This window comes from Dendropsophus ebraccatus, chromosome 5, assembly GCF_027789765.1.
Source record: "Dendropsophus ebraccatus isolate aDenEbr1 chromosome 5, aDenEbr1.pat, whole genome shotgun sequence".
NCBI classification, from domain to species: domain Eukaryota; kingdom Metazoa; phylum Chordata; class Amphibia; order Anura; family Hylidae; genus Dendropsophus; species Dendropsophus ebraccatus.
The window spans coordinates 124,055,523-124,069,853 of record NC_091458.1 but is presented as its reverse complement, the minus strand read 5'-3'; the positions used below and the strand labels follow the sequence as shown (position 1 = coordinate 124,069,853).

Genomic DNA, 14,331 nt, shown 5'->3' with positions numbered 1-14,331 from the left:
TTAGACATATAGTGCGCACCCTGCTGGTCACTCCATAGGAAATGCACATGTTTTGATCACATCAATCTTTCAGCACACTAGGTTCAAAGGACTATACAATTAACATTAGCAGGATGTGACCATGCTCGATAATTACTGGCCAGTAGTATATCGAGTGAGGTTATGTGTATTTTCGAACACTACTATGTGTGAACACACAACATGTTTTACATACATTGAAAAGGCAGACACATTGTTTAGTCGAATAAGAAAATATATTTTTGGTTTTAGTAAAAAGAGAAGGAAAATTAAATATCAACCAATACATGGGGTTCAAACAACAAAAGAAAATAAAAAAACACACATCCCAGAGACAGGTGACATACATGCGGGAAAACATCAGTCCTGTGGCCGTGGCTCATAACGGAGGCTGTGAAAGGGGCACGGGCACGGCGCCTTCAGGAGTCATGAAGTAGTCAGCAAAGAGGTTCCTGACCACTATCCCGCGGTTGAGTTGTCTCCCTTGGCCATAGTTGATAGGGGCACTAAAAGCTGGCAGTGTCTCCACGTTCACCTCCGGGGTGGGAGCATAGTCCCGAAGGTAGTTGTGGAGAACACAGGCAGCTTTAATGACCATGTCAACTGTGGCCAATTTCAACTGCAGGGCAGTGGTAAACACTCTCCACTGACTAGTCATGATCCCGAAGGCGCACTCCACGAAGTTACGTGCCCGGCTCAGCCTCCGGTTAAATACTCTCCCCCGTTCATCCAGCCCTCTCCGTGGGTAAGGGCGCAGCAGGTTGTTCAGTAAAGGGAAGGCTTGATCCCCTACCATGACGAATGGAGCGGGATGCGTGGTACCCGGAAGAGGAGTGGGAGGAGGTAGAGTCACGTGATCTAAGAGTATGCGCCGCCCAAACTCTGATCTCAGTAGCGCCCGGGAGTCCCCAGTACTGCCATAGGAGCCGACGTCGATGGCAAGGAAACGATACGTGGAATCAACAACCGCGATCAGGACCACAGAAAAAAATTTCTTATAATTGAAATACTGTGATCCTGATCGCGGTGGTTGCTTCACACGTATGTGCTTACCATCAACCGCCCCTATACAGTTGGGGAAATTGGCCACAGACTGAAAGCCTGCTGCTGACTGCAACCAAATCTCCCTGGTCGGACTGGGCATCACGATGGGCTGCAAATGCTCCCAGATCACGGCGCACGTGCACCTCACAATTCCAGAGATGGTGGACGTACCAACCCTGAATTGGAGGTGCAACGATACATAACTCTCCCCTGTCGCCAAGAATCTGTGAAAAAAAGAAAAATAGTATTTTATGATTCTATTTCACATTCAGCTACATATTAAATTATTACATATTTTAACACTATATTAGATTTAACTACAATTACATGAACAAATAGTTCGCATTAAAATAAAGCATCTTCACCTTAACGTTATGAGCAGACGTCCCACAGGAGGGATGGATTTCCGCATGTAGGTGTCCTGTCTCTGGAGATGTGGGGTCAAAATGGAAAGTAAATTATCAAAGGCCTCCATAGGCAGGCGCACGAAGTCCTGGAACTTGTCAGGATGTCTGCAACAAATTAAGAAAAATATTGATCACTAATATTACACACAAACACACATCATAGGAAGATGTCATACGGTTTACAAATGTTGAAATTAACATCAAACGTTGTAAGGATAACCAAAAAACATAATAAAATTATGGACTTTGGGCTAAACATTTGGGGACAGTAACCTTTACATTTGCAATATTACATTCAAAGATTTGCCGACTTTGATGTATTCAAATCGACATACCGTCGCAAATCATCATACAGGCAACCAATGTGGCCCCGGGTCTCCCTCCGCACATTGATGGGGTGGACCCAATATCGCCGTCCCACCTCCTGCAGACGGCGCTGCTCTGCGTCTTTTAGCCTCTGAGAAGATTTTTTTAAAAATGACATTTATTATTTTTAAGACATCTCAATTAGTCACAAAATTATTACACAGTTGCATTTAAGGACCTTTGGTCAACAGTACTTAAGGGAGCTTGCATAAACAATACATTTAAATCAATGTTTTACGGATTATAAGCCTAAACAGTTTGGAAGGCTAGTTTTAAATAAGTTACATAAAGCTTGAAAAAAAAACAAAAAAAAAAAAAAAAAAAAAATATATATAGACTTACACACAAACGCAGGTAATAATTACGCATCTTCCACAGGATCGAAAGCACCACGAGCTGGTGCTTGCGGCGCAGCCTCATACGCCGGGCTGGCCCATAGGGCGCATTATTAGCGCCATCAGACATCTTTGGTTTTTTTTTTTTGGCATTCAAAACACTACAAGCATATGGGCGTACTTCGCGAGTGGGCGGAGATTTTATAGGGATGTGGGTGTGCTTATTTGGCCCGGGGGCAGATTCATGAATCAAATACATGCTTTTGAGCGGGGCCAAACAAGCCAAGACACATCATGACACTACGGCCGGACTCTTACGATAAGACCGTAAGTGCTTTTCAAATACAGCCGCCAGACCACCCGGAGATGTACGGGACAGAAATTTTTACGCCCGCACTGTTACTACGTGTGAAACCGGCCTTATACACAAAATGACAATTGGATGTGGTCAATAAGACAGGTGGTGTAAACCAGAAGCATCAATAAAAGGTGGAATGTTTGCAAATGTTGGAGTTTCATTACAGTAACACAATAAAGGACAGTTGAATGACAATTAAATGATTAATTACTGTAATTAAATTTTGCAGAAGTGGGCTAGGTTCACACATCATTTTTTTTTTGGCCCCTTGGATGTCTGCCATTTTGAGGCCAAATATTATTGAGGCTAAATATATTATTTTGAAATCAAAGATGTCATTGTATAATAACAAATTGGCCACAACATGGTGGATGTCCAAAAGATGTCCGTCAAAGAGCCAAAGAAAATGGTGTGTGAACCTAGACCTGCAATGAAATGATTAATTATTGCAATTAAATGATGCAGTAATGCAATGAAAGTGCATGTGTGTAACAAACAGTGAGTGTGGCCCCACTGTGCTACTTAATCGCTTGACTTTTGGCCACACCAGAGAGCACAGTCTAAGTGCCTGCTAGGTCTTTGCCCTTTATTCCACTCCAGGACACTAAACCTGGACTTCTGTGGCTAGAGAGCACCAGGTCGCTCCAGAGGTGTGGCTCCAGTTATAACAACATGTATTTTTCAAGCTACATTGCACCATGTGAGGCTGTCTTACATACACACAATAAACACGGCGCTGGCAAGGTCATATGAAATACGTTCATTTGCTGTAAAATATTTTAAGGTTTTAAAATGTTTAAATGCTGAACTTGCATTTATTTCAAGCATATAAACATATAGGTTTAACCCTTTAATGACCCATGATAAACCATTAAAAGTGTATGTTCCATAATTTCAGCTGCTGAGGGCCATCGCCAATAGCCAGCATGATATCTCTGGTGTAAAAAGGAAGGAATGGGGATCGATTAGAATGGATCAGAGTGTTAAGCATGACCGTCCCACTCAATTTAGGCTATGTTCACACAACATATATTTTCGTAAAATCACGGCTGTTGTACAACAGCCGTGATTATTACAAGAATATACGATGAATTGCTGTCTATGGGATCCCGGCTGGAGCGTATACACATAATATACGCTCCGGCCGGGATCCCTAGCAGCGCCACCAGGGGCGGATTAACTTTACCATAGGCCCCGGGCTGTTCACCAAGCCTGGGCCCCCCACCCCACTGTAACTATGGCAGCATTAGCCTGGGGTTCATAGTACAGGACAGATAATGTCATGATGTCCTGATTTGTGCAGAATTGCCATAAAAAAACTGTGATTTTTTGCAAATCATGGCGGAAGTGTAGCAAGAAGACAATACACCACTGAAAGTATAAGTCTTTTTCGGTGGTCATGGGCCCCCCAGGAGCTCAGGGCCCCGGGCTGCTGCCCGAAACGCCCCTATTATAATCCACTACTGGGCGCCACAAACAACTGACATGTCAGTTTTCTGCAGCCGCTATTTATTGAATAGCTGCCACAGAGAACCCTGTCAGTGCACACTGTAGAGCAATCAGATCCGGACGCTCGCTCCATAGCGTGCAGTGGAAAGTTCTGGTGCAGGCATGCACTGATGCGCCCGCATCAGAACACTGCGGCCTGAACGTTCATCCTCCTTGTACTGCAGTACCTGCCAGGATGATCTTTTCATAGACTGGCCGTTCTGTGACCAGGCCGGGTCACGGAATGGCTGGTCTAATACGAGGTCTGATATTATAAAGAGCCCGGCACTGACCAAGTAAATTATGCTTCTTTATTGTGGTGTAGCAAACATATAGTACAAGGACGCGTTTCGGCCAAGCATGGCCTTCATCAGCTTAGGGGTACACCCCTAAGCTAATGAAGGCTATGCTTGGCCGAAACGCGTCCTTGTACCATATGTTTGCTACACTACAATAAAGAAGCATAATTTACTTGGTGAGTGCCGGGCTCTTCCTAATATCTGAACATTTTTCTCACCTCGAGCACCACCGCCACGGGAGTGCCGTCTTCTACATATTTCTATAATACGAGGTCTGAACATAGCCACATTCTGCATGGAGGCTGTGAAGACAGCTATTTCTGGCAGCTACCCTCCCTAGAGAATGAACTGAGCTGTTGCCCACATGCTCCAATCTAATGGGGACTTGGGTCCCTGTTCTCAAGAAAGCAGGGGGTCGTAGTTGGGTAAAATCTTTTTAAAAAAAAACAATAACCTCTTACAGTTCACTAAACATAAGACTTGTATGAGCATTGATTAAATCATAGTTTATAAGTATACGTGGACAATAAATGTTTGTATAGATCTAAATTTGCCTCTCATATTAATTTCCACTGGCAGGCCCAAAGTGCTCTAATCTTAAATTGAGAGGTGGTAGACAGCAAAGACCCCTAGGAGGTGGTGTAACAAATCAATGACATAAAATACTGTGTGTAACTGTCAGAGCGACTGTAAGGGAAAATACCTATATTTACACACAGTATTTTATGACATTGTTGTAATGGCATTGCCTTTGCTGTCTACCCCCTCTCATGTCTGTATACAAATTTGAAATTGTTATTGCAAATTTTTTATTTTTTATTTATCAGAATAAATAAAGAATATTTTTGTATTTACTCTTTGGGCATGTGTGCATGATTCATTATTTGGTTGGTTTCTATTTATACATTGGTTCCATTATCAGTAATGTATCTCTACTCTGTAGTACAGTGCATTTTAACATGATAGCCAGTCTTTCTACTCTATATTTTTCTTGTCTTTTGTCAGCTGTACATACAGTAGAGTATATCCTGAAATGGCTACTCAGTCATTACTAAGTGACTTTTAAATGGCTTGCTGAAACAAATGAATATATAAATATTATCACCTATAACCCATGCTTAAATCATATGTGCGGTACATTATCAACATGTGTCTAATCGTGACGAATAAATGCACTTCGGTTAAAATTGAACTCTTGTTATTTGCATGAAATTTCATTTCATTGATGACCCTGTTTGTTTGAAAATATGCAAACGTATTCATTTGTCATCACACACTGGCAGTAGATAACCCCATAAGCCCTACAATTATTCAATTAATTTATCAAGAGTTTGGCTACAAAGAAGAAACCAGCGAAAGATCGAAAGGAAAAAAAAAAACCCTCAAATGATTGCCTGAAGTAAAAGGTCTTCCTCTGAATCATAAATATTCATTAGTATGCATTCTTGTAATCCTTTGAAACGTTTCACCCTTGAAAACTGGTTAAAAGCCAATAAAATCACATGATAGAATGACAATTTATTACAAAAAGAGAGAAATATGCTCTTTAATAAAATAAGTCATTACTGAAATGATCATATTGCAATATACAGTATGCTAATATGAAGCCATGCCTCACAAAAGTCAAAATATTGCCAGCTCTCCAACTTCCACTTTAAGAAGTTGTAATTGCAGGAATCCATATTTCCCATCATGCATTTCCCTGACTGGTACATTTGTGTACTCGCCCCCTTAGCTTTCTTTCCTGACCACTTTTGTCATTACTATTGCACAGTAAACACGGGACTGTTTTTTTCACTTTTGCATCATATCACCTAAATATGTATTCCATACTAGCTGATGATGTAACAGAGCTGATGCGTGCATGGTGTAGCTATGTGCTGCATAATGGGAATCTGTTTTCCGGGGGTGGGGAGTGTAGTGTAGGTTTAGATCTCTGCTTGCTGATTGTGAATGAATACATTCTAATTTCATCCACACTCTAAGAACATTCATAACACTTACAATATACAAAGCTGTGACACAAATACAGGTACATATGCCTGCATTTACTGACAGCAAGCAGAGATAGAACTTTACCTTCTCATATTACAGAAACCTAGGCTCAGGAACACATGTAAGTCTATGGAAGCAGCACAGGTGCATGGAGATTATGCAGATAATGTCTCCTGGTCAATAGACAAGCTAACCCGGCCCCCAGAGAGGAGATCACATGTCCTCAGACCACAAACGGAGGAGGAAGAGGGATCTAAACGTAGTCAGAGTGGACCTAGAGTAGAGGATTTTAGACAACAAGAGTCGATAAGTATGAGAAAAAAACAGGAAAAGGGTGCAAAATAGGTTAGACATGTATTTTAGATGTAGGGTGGTATTGGGAAGGGGGATTGTTTAGAATATTGTTTTTGTTACCCGCATAACCCCTTTAAATCCCTTTCTCAAGGCTAGCAGCATATTTTGAGGTATGTCTGACGATCGGGGGATCTTCTTATATTGGTCTGTGTAGAGTACTTTTAGGCTATGTTCTCACTTTGTACTGATAAGCTCAGACAACGGCCAATTTTGATATTTAATAAAACGTCCGTTTTTGCTGCGATTTAACTGACTGCAATGGTAATGCATTGAAGTCAATGGGAAGATAGGCGTCCCATGCACACAATGCATTGAATAACGGACGTTTTTACCGCGGACGTCAAAATAATGAACATTATCATTATTTTTGGACGTCTTTTGCAAACAGCGGACGTTTTTTATTAGTTGTTCACACACAGTTTTTTTCTTTTTCCACTGTTCTTTCTTCATTTTTAAACTCAATTCAATTCAATGGACCTTTCAATTAAGCCACACTCAAAGGCCAATTAGTGATCCCAAACTAAAATAATGTGCAAACACCAGTCAGGGGAGGCCAGACAGCTAAATGACGTCCATTTTTTTAGACTCAAAATAATGGACGTCATTTTAAACGGAGCTAAAAAAAACGTTGTGTGAACATAGCCAAAGGGTGTAAAATTTAGACTGGTGCAAAGTGCCCACAACAACCAATTACAGGTCTTCTTTCATTCTACCAGAGCGAAAAGCTGAGCTGTGATTGGTTGTTGCGGCAGTTTGCACCAGTCTAAATCTCCCCCATTGAGTCAAATCTAATATCATAGTTGTAGCAATCTGTATGAAAGCAGTGGCTGAAGCAGCGATCTTGTAGCAATCGGCAACCTTGTAAACTAAAGGCCGTGTTACACGTAGCAATTATCGTTTAAAGATTCGCTATAACAATCGTTCGCTGACGATAACTAGCGATTTTTTAGAGAACAATTCTGAGGTTATTACATTCACTCATTATTCTTATGAACAATCCTTTTTACGTTGTTATATAGTCGCTAATCGTTCTTCACAACATGTTTTATCGGTGAACGACTTATTACACGAACAAATATGCGGACGGTTGGCGAACTGCCAAGGATAATTTTTCAACATGTTGAGAGACCAAAATGAACGATTTTTCATTACTCGTTTAAGCGTTGGGTGTTATTACACGGACAGATAATTGTTCATTTCGATCGTTTAAGTGAATTTTTAAACGATAATCGTTCTGTGTAATAGGGGCTTTAAGCAAAGATAATATAGCGATCTGCAGGCTTCTTAGGGTTCATTTACACAGAAAGATTATCTGACATTATCTGCCAAAGATTTGAAGCCAAAGCCAGGAATGGATTTGAAAAGAGGAAAAATCTCAGGCTTTCCTTTATGACCTGTTCTCTGCTTATAGTCTGTTTCTGGCTTTGGCTTCAAATCTTTGTCAGATAACCTGTCAGATAATCTTTCTGTGTAATTGTAGTCTGCTACATAGAGTAAGGGTGGTATTACACGGAACGATAATCGGCCGAATTGGCCCGATTCGGCCGATTATCGCTCCGTGTAATAAATGCAATGATCAGCCGATGACAACGATCATCGGCTGATCGTTGATATAGGTTAGAACCTATTTTCGTCGGGCGCCGACCGCGCACCGCTGCGTGTAATAGCGGTGCGTGGCCGGCGACTAACGATATACATTACCCATCCACGTTCCAGGGCTGCTCCTGCCGTCCGCTTCTCCCTGCGTCCCGCGCGCGCTCTAGCGTCACAGAGGCCTGTCAGCTGATAGGCCGCTCAGCCAATCACAGGCCGCGGCGGTCCCGGCCTGTGATTGGCTGAGCGGCCTACCAGCTGACAGGCTGCTGTGACGCTAGAGAGCGCGCGGGACCCCCCAGGTGAAGCGGACGCAGGAGCAGCCCTGGAACGTGGATGGGTAATGTATGCCAGTTTAGCAAGGGCTGCAAGGACATCGGTAACAATGTCCTTGCAGCTCTTGTCAAACGATTATCGGGCCGTGTAATAGGTCCAGTAAACGAGCAACGATCTAGCAGATCGCTGCTCGTTTACAGGTATTATCGGGCCCTGCTCGGCCCGTGTAATACCACCCTAAATCAGTGTTGTTATGGCAGAGCGGTTGTAGCAATCGGCATACACTGGTGGCTGTAGCTCAGTTGTTAGCGATCAGCTTGTATTAGAACTCTCTTAGAGGAGCGATAGTTAGTAAGTGCTTATGGTGTATTGTTCCTGTTTGATTGAAGTGTTATTCCTGTTATTCACAACACTTCAATCACACAAGAATAACACAATGTTAGTTCACTTTGTTTGGTTGCAGCTGAATAGGAACATTTGTATAGACAGCCGTATTTCATGAGATATATACAATCACAGTACAGACATTGAAAGTATTCCAAATCCATAATGATAGATATATAAGTAATACATTCAGGGCCTACACTTGCCAGATAGACAATAAAGTCTATATTAAATAAATATAAACCTAAAGGACAGGTGCTGTTACATTAAAACCTGAAAGTCCTTTTAGTTTATATTTACTTAAAACAACAATTTTTTGTTCAAATTTTTCAATTTTTTTCATTCACAACAGCAAAATTGATATGAAAACTTGCTGCTTTAAGTGAAGATTAACTAAAACAAGTAGCGGTATTACTGCTGGGGATCATTAATACCGCTTCCTGTTTTAGTTTATTTTTACTTAACAACCTGCACTTAAACTGAACTTATATTAAGATTCGAATCTTTGATCAGATATTCAATTGAAAACGCAATAGCGCAATACTTGATCGAATAGCTACTTGATTGAGCATTGCTCGATCATCTCTAGTTGTTGTCAAACAACGACCGGAATTACTGTTTCATCAACAACAACAGCTGTTGTCTGAGCTTATCAGTAGGTCGTGGGAACATAGCCTTAGGCTTCGTTCACACATGGTATTTCGCTCAGTATCTTGGTCACTCTTTTTTCAACCAAAACAAGGAGTAGGGTGAAAACACAGAAACTGTGTGAATCTTTCCATTGTAATGTTGGTCTATTGGTTCCACTCCTGATTTTTGGCTACAAATACTGACCAAAATACTATGTGTGTGAACATAGCCTAAGGCTGGGTTTACACTGCGTGTTTGCTGTGCATTTAACTGATCCATTTAATGGGGGAGGGGGGGGGGCGAATGGAAAAAAAAACAGGTGCATTTGTGTGCATCTGTTTTGTTCCATTTTTCCATTGAGTTCCATTATAAGGTTCACACTACGTAAGTTCCGTGGAAATCACAACCGTTGTTTCAACAGCCGTGATTTCAACTGGACTTACGCAGTGTTGTAGGCTGAAGGGATCCTGGTCAGAGTGTATACACATGGTATACACTCTGGCGGGGATCCCTAGAGGCAATGTAGAAAACTGACATGTCAGTGCACACAATGGAGCTAGCGACTCCGACCGCATGCTCCATACTGTGCTGTGGGGAGTTCTGATGCGGGCGTGCATGGATGCGTGTGAGTGTGAAGTAGAGCTGAAGCCATAAATATACGTAGTTGGGAAGTCACGTGTCAGGTTTGTTTCAATAGAAGCGAAAGTGGCCAATTCTCTGCTGGGCTGCAATTATGAGAGTGTACAAACAAACAGACAGACATACACATTAAGGGTGACATATGTGCCTACGGCACAACAAAGAATCTGCTAACCAAAGTTAACTAAAGGTAGGGTGAGAGCAAAATAGTTCAGCTAATGCCAAGGTAAAGGTCAGACGCAATAAAACAAAAAAAAAAAAGTGATGTAGAAGGTATCTCATCCGCGACGACTACTTATCAGTAGGGACAATAGTCAATGTTGATGTAAAGTCAGCTAGGCATGTGAAGTGTCCGTGTTCAGACGAGTGCCAATAGGCATAGGTTGACAAACAGGTATATTCCAGGATTGGAGCAGCGTCACACCATCTTCAAAATTGCAGACTACCCACAAAGAGTTTCCTTTAAAAATGGTCAATTGAGCAGGGTGCCTCCAGGTATAACAGATGTTTCTCTCCCTGAGAGACTTAGTCACAGGAACCAGTGTTTTCCACCAACGTAGAGTAGCAGCAGAGAGATCTAGGTAGACAGAGAGCATTTTCTATTTAGCTGGCAAGGTCACTTTTTTCTTAATAGCTGCTAGCAGGGCGATCTTGGTTTGCACAAAATGAATGCGTATTATGATGTCCCTGGGGCAATTAGGCGGCAAATTTTTTGGTTTAGGGAGTCTGCGAGTCCAGTCCACCACAAGTTCCCACGGTGCACAGTCAGGCAGTATGTCCCGCAGAAAATGTTGTGCATACCCAAGGAGCTCAGATGGGGCAATGTTCTCTGGGATATCCTTAATTTTACATTATTTTGTCTGACTCGATTCTCCATCACTGTTATTGTGCGCTGTAGATGCTTGGTTTCCTCATTCAGGGCATGATAGGAGGTGTTGAGAGAGTCGTACGCTGTGATCAAACCTTTAATCTTGGATTGTGTTTGTTGAACATTCAAGTCCACTGTCTCTAGAGAGGCTCTAATGTTGGAGGTGAAGCCCATAATGTCTGCTTGGATAAGATCTTTCCACAGCAAAAGAAACGCTCTCAGGGAAGCATTGTTGAGCGGAGCGTTATCATCTATGGAGGCTGCAAGTTTATCCCAGTCTCTGACAGTGTTAAACTGGGTAGAGTGTGATAAGTCTGCAGAACAAATATTAGGGCTCTTACTGCAAAGATGGTGTGGTGGAGTATCGCTGCTGACAGAGGAAGGTTGCTCCGGTGCAGTGTGAGGGGTAGAAAGCTTTGTTCCCAACTCTGTCCCCAAGGGTTGGCATGTGGAAGCCGTCGGGGAGGGAGTCACAGCGCACCGTGCAGGGAAGAGAAGATCAGTAGATGAAGTCGGCTTTTGCTGAGGCAGGGTGTTAACCCTCCCCGTCCCTATTACCGGTTCAGAACGGTGGAGAGAAGGGGGAGACCAATTCACAGACGGAATTCTTCCAGCTCTGGGCTGGGAGAGAGTCCATCCACGTCTGCTGAGATATGCACCGGAGACAGGAGTTGCCCTGTTCTGTGCTGCGTAGCAGTTGCAATGTTGTCCTGCCGCAGCTGTAGATGAGGCTAACCCAGGCTGAAAAGGAGCTAATTTCTTGATTCTGTGTTACATCTTTGTCTGAAGTGAAGCTTCGGAAAGAGAGTCCAGTTATCTGAAGGCTTTATGTCCAGAAAAGAAGCTTGTAGGTCGCTTGATAGGTCGCTACGGCAGGAGCTCAAAGCATGTGCGTCCGCTCTCCTTGACTGCTAGCCACGCCCCCATCAAATTGCATCCTTTAATGGGGTCGACCACATTTTTTGTGTATGCTAAAAAATATGCATCTTTCCCCACATGAAACTGATCCTTTAAACGGACAGCAAAAACACAGTGTGAACCCTGCCTTAGGCTATATTCCCACACAGTATTTTTGCTCAGTATTCTGGTCAGTAATTTGCAACCAAAACCAAGAGTGGATTGAAAACACAGAAAGACTGTTCACACTGTGTTTAAATTGAGTGGATGGCCACTAGAGATGAGCGAACCTCGAGCATGCTCGAGTTCATCCAAACCCGATCTTCGGCATTTGATTAGCGGGGGCTGCTGAAGTTGGATAAAGCCCTAAGGCTATGTGGAAAACATGGATATAGTCATTGGCTATATCCATGTTTTCCAGACAACCTTAGAGCTTTATCCAACTTCAGCAGCCCCCGCTAATTAAATGCAGAACGATTGGGTCCAGATGAACTCGAGCATGCTCGAGGTTTGCTCATCTCTAATGGCCACCATTTATTGGCAAATAATTTTCCGTTATTTAAAAAAACAGCCATTATTTGCCATTAAATGGTGGCCATCCACTCCATTTCAACAGTGTGTGAACATAGCCTTTCTGTGTTTTCAATCCACTCCTGGTTTTGGTTGCAAAATACTGACCAAAATACTGAGCAAAAATGTTGCGTGGGAATATAGCCTTAGGCTACGTTCACACAACGTTTTTTCAGCTCCTTTTAAAATGATGTTATTTTGAGGCTAAAATAACCGATGTCATTAAGCAGCCTGGCCTCCCCTTAGTGCAATTACTGGTGTTGGCACATTATTCTAGTTTGGGGTTACTAATTGGCCTTTTGGTGTGGCTTAATTGAAAAGTCCATTGACTTTAATAGTAAAAACGGAGAAAGAACGGTGAGAAAAGAAAAACTGTGAGTGAACAGCTAATAAAAAATGTTTGCAAAAGACGTCCAAAAATAATGATCATGTTCCTTATTTTGACGTCCGTCTTCCCATTGACCTTAAATATCAAAATCGGACGCTTTTTCTCTATTTTTGACGTTGTGTGAAGATATATTCAGTAAAAATATGGCAGTATTATCCAGTCACTATGCAGGGTTATGGTAGCAGTCACAGTGTGGTAAAATTATTTGTTTCTTAGAATACAGGTTTATGCATGTGAGCCCAATATGTACTGACAAAGACTATAAAACTTTATATTTGAGCTTATACTCCCCTATTTTATATTGGTATCATATAAACGTTATAATTTGTGTTTATACTCTCTTATGCTCATTATAATAGTCTCATATACACTACTTCCTAAAAGTATATATTTACATATAGAAAAAAGAAACATTGCCTTCTTAAAGTATTTAGTTATTTCTAACTCTCAAAAAGTTGAGCAATTTGTATTGTAACAGTTGACCTGCTTTAAGGCACCATAGTGTAAAATAACAGAAAGGAACCTGAGCAGTTTATTTCAAGAACACCTGTTAAGATAAAAATAGTATCTCCCCTGGAAACATTCTGTGCTGTTTCTCAGCCTAACTTCCCAGATGGTGTCTCCAGGAAATAAAATATAACATTCTAAACTAATAAACACTTGTAGAACAAAAAATGGGTAAAGTGCCTCCAAGGGCTGATTGATTAAAAGGATTCTGAGTTTAATTGATCTGCTTTAACTGTTAAGGAAATCCAAGCGTACCACAAAATCTCAAATACTTCTGAACATATTCAAGAAAGAAAAAGGAAACGTAAGTACTATATTATATGGAAAAGTTGAAAAGCCACTAGTAGTCTATTTTGTGGATGTAGTTGTCTTTAATACGACCTTAATAATGCATCACATCTTATTGATTGATTGACTCTGTACCTCTTCCATATCATTTGCATAAAGTACTAGGCGGTGTCCACTGCCGATGCAGGCTCACGTGATAACACATGGGAGCTAGATAATTTGTGGGTTTATTAAATGTGTGATTATATTTCAAAAATTGTGAAAAAGTATTTAACCCATGTTAACCCTTAGACGACCCTGGACGTAGGGTTACGTCATGGAAGTCTGTCCCCAGGCGACCCATGACGTAACCTTACGTCCTGGGTGTTTCTCCCGCTATGAAGCGTGCTCCGGAGCGGAGCGCGCTTCATAGCAGGTGGGGGCCGGCTGCAAACAGCAGCCGGGACCTCACCGGTAATGACACGCTGCAGCGTGTCATTAACCCCTTACCGCGGCGCGGCGTTTAAGTGTAAGTGACAGGGGGAGTCCCCTGTCACTTACCGATCGGGACCCCCGCAGTGTGACTGCGGGGGTCCCGATCGTTGAAACGGACTGCCGGAGGTCTCTCACCTGCCTCCGTGCGGTCCG

The 14,331-nt window shown here is 42.2% G+C and overlaps 1 protein-coding gene across 1 annotated transcript; it reads right to left on the bottom strand.

Moving 5' to 3' along the window:
* Positions 1-245: 245 nt before the first annotated feature.
* On the bottom strand, positions 246-1,923 carry LOC138793786 (uncharacterized). The gene is made up of 3 exons (XM_069972477.1): positions 1,805-1,923; positions 1,428-1,574; positions 246-1,286 (listed from the first exon to the last, which is right to left on the bottom strand). The coding sequence occupies exons 2-3, from the start codon at positions 1,535-1,537 to the stop codon at positions 398-400; spliced, it is 999 nt and encodes a 332-aa protein (XP_069828578.1). The 5' UTR covers positions 1,538-1,574; positions 1,805-1,923; the 3' UTR covers positions 246-397.
* Between the last annotated feature and the right edge of the window lie 12,408 nt (positions 1,924-14,331).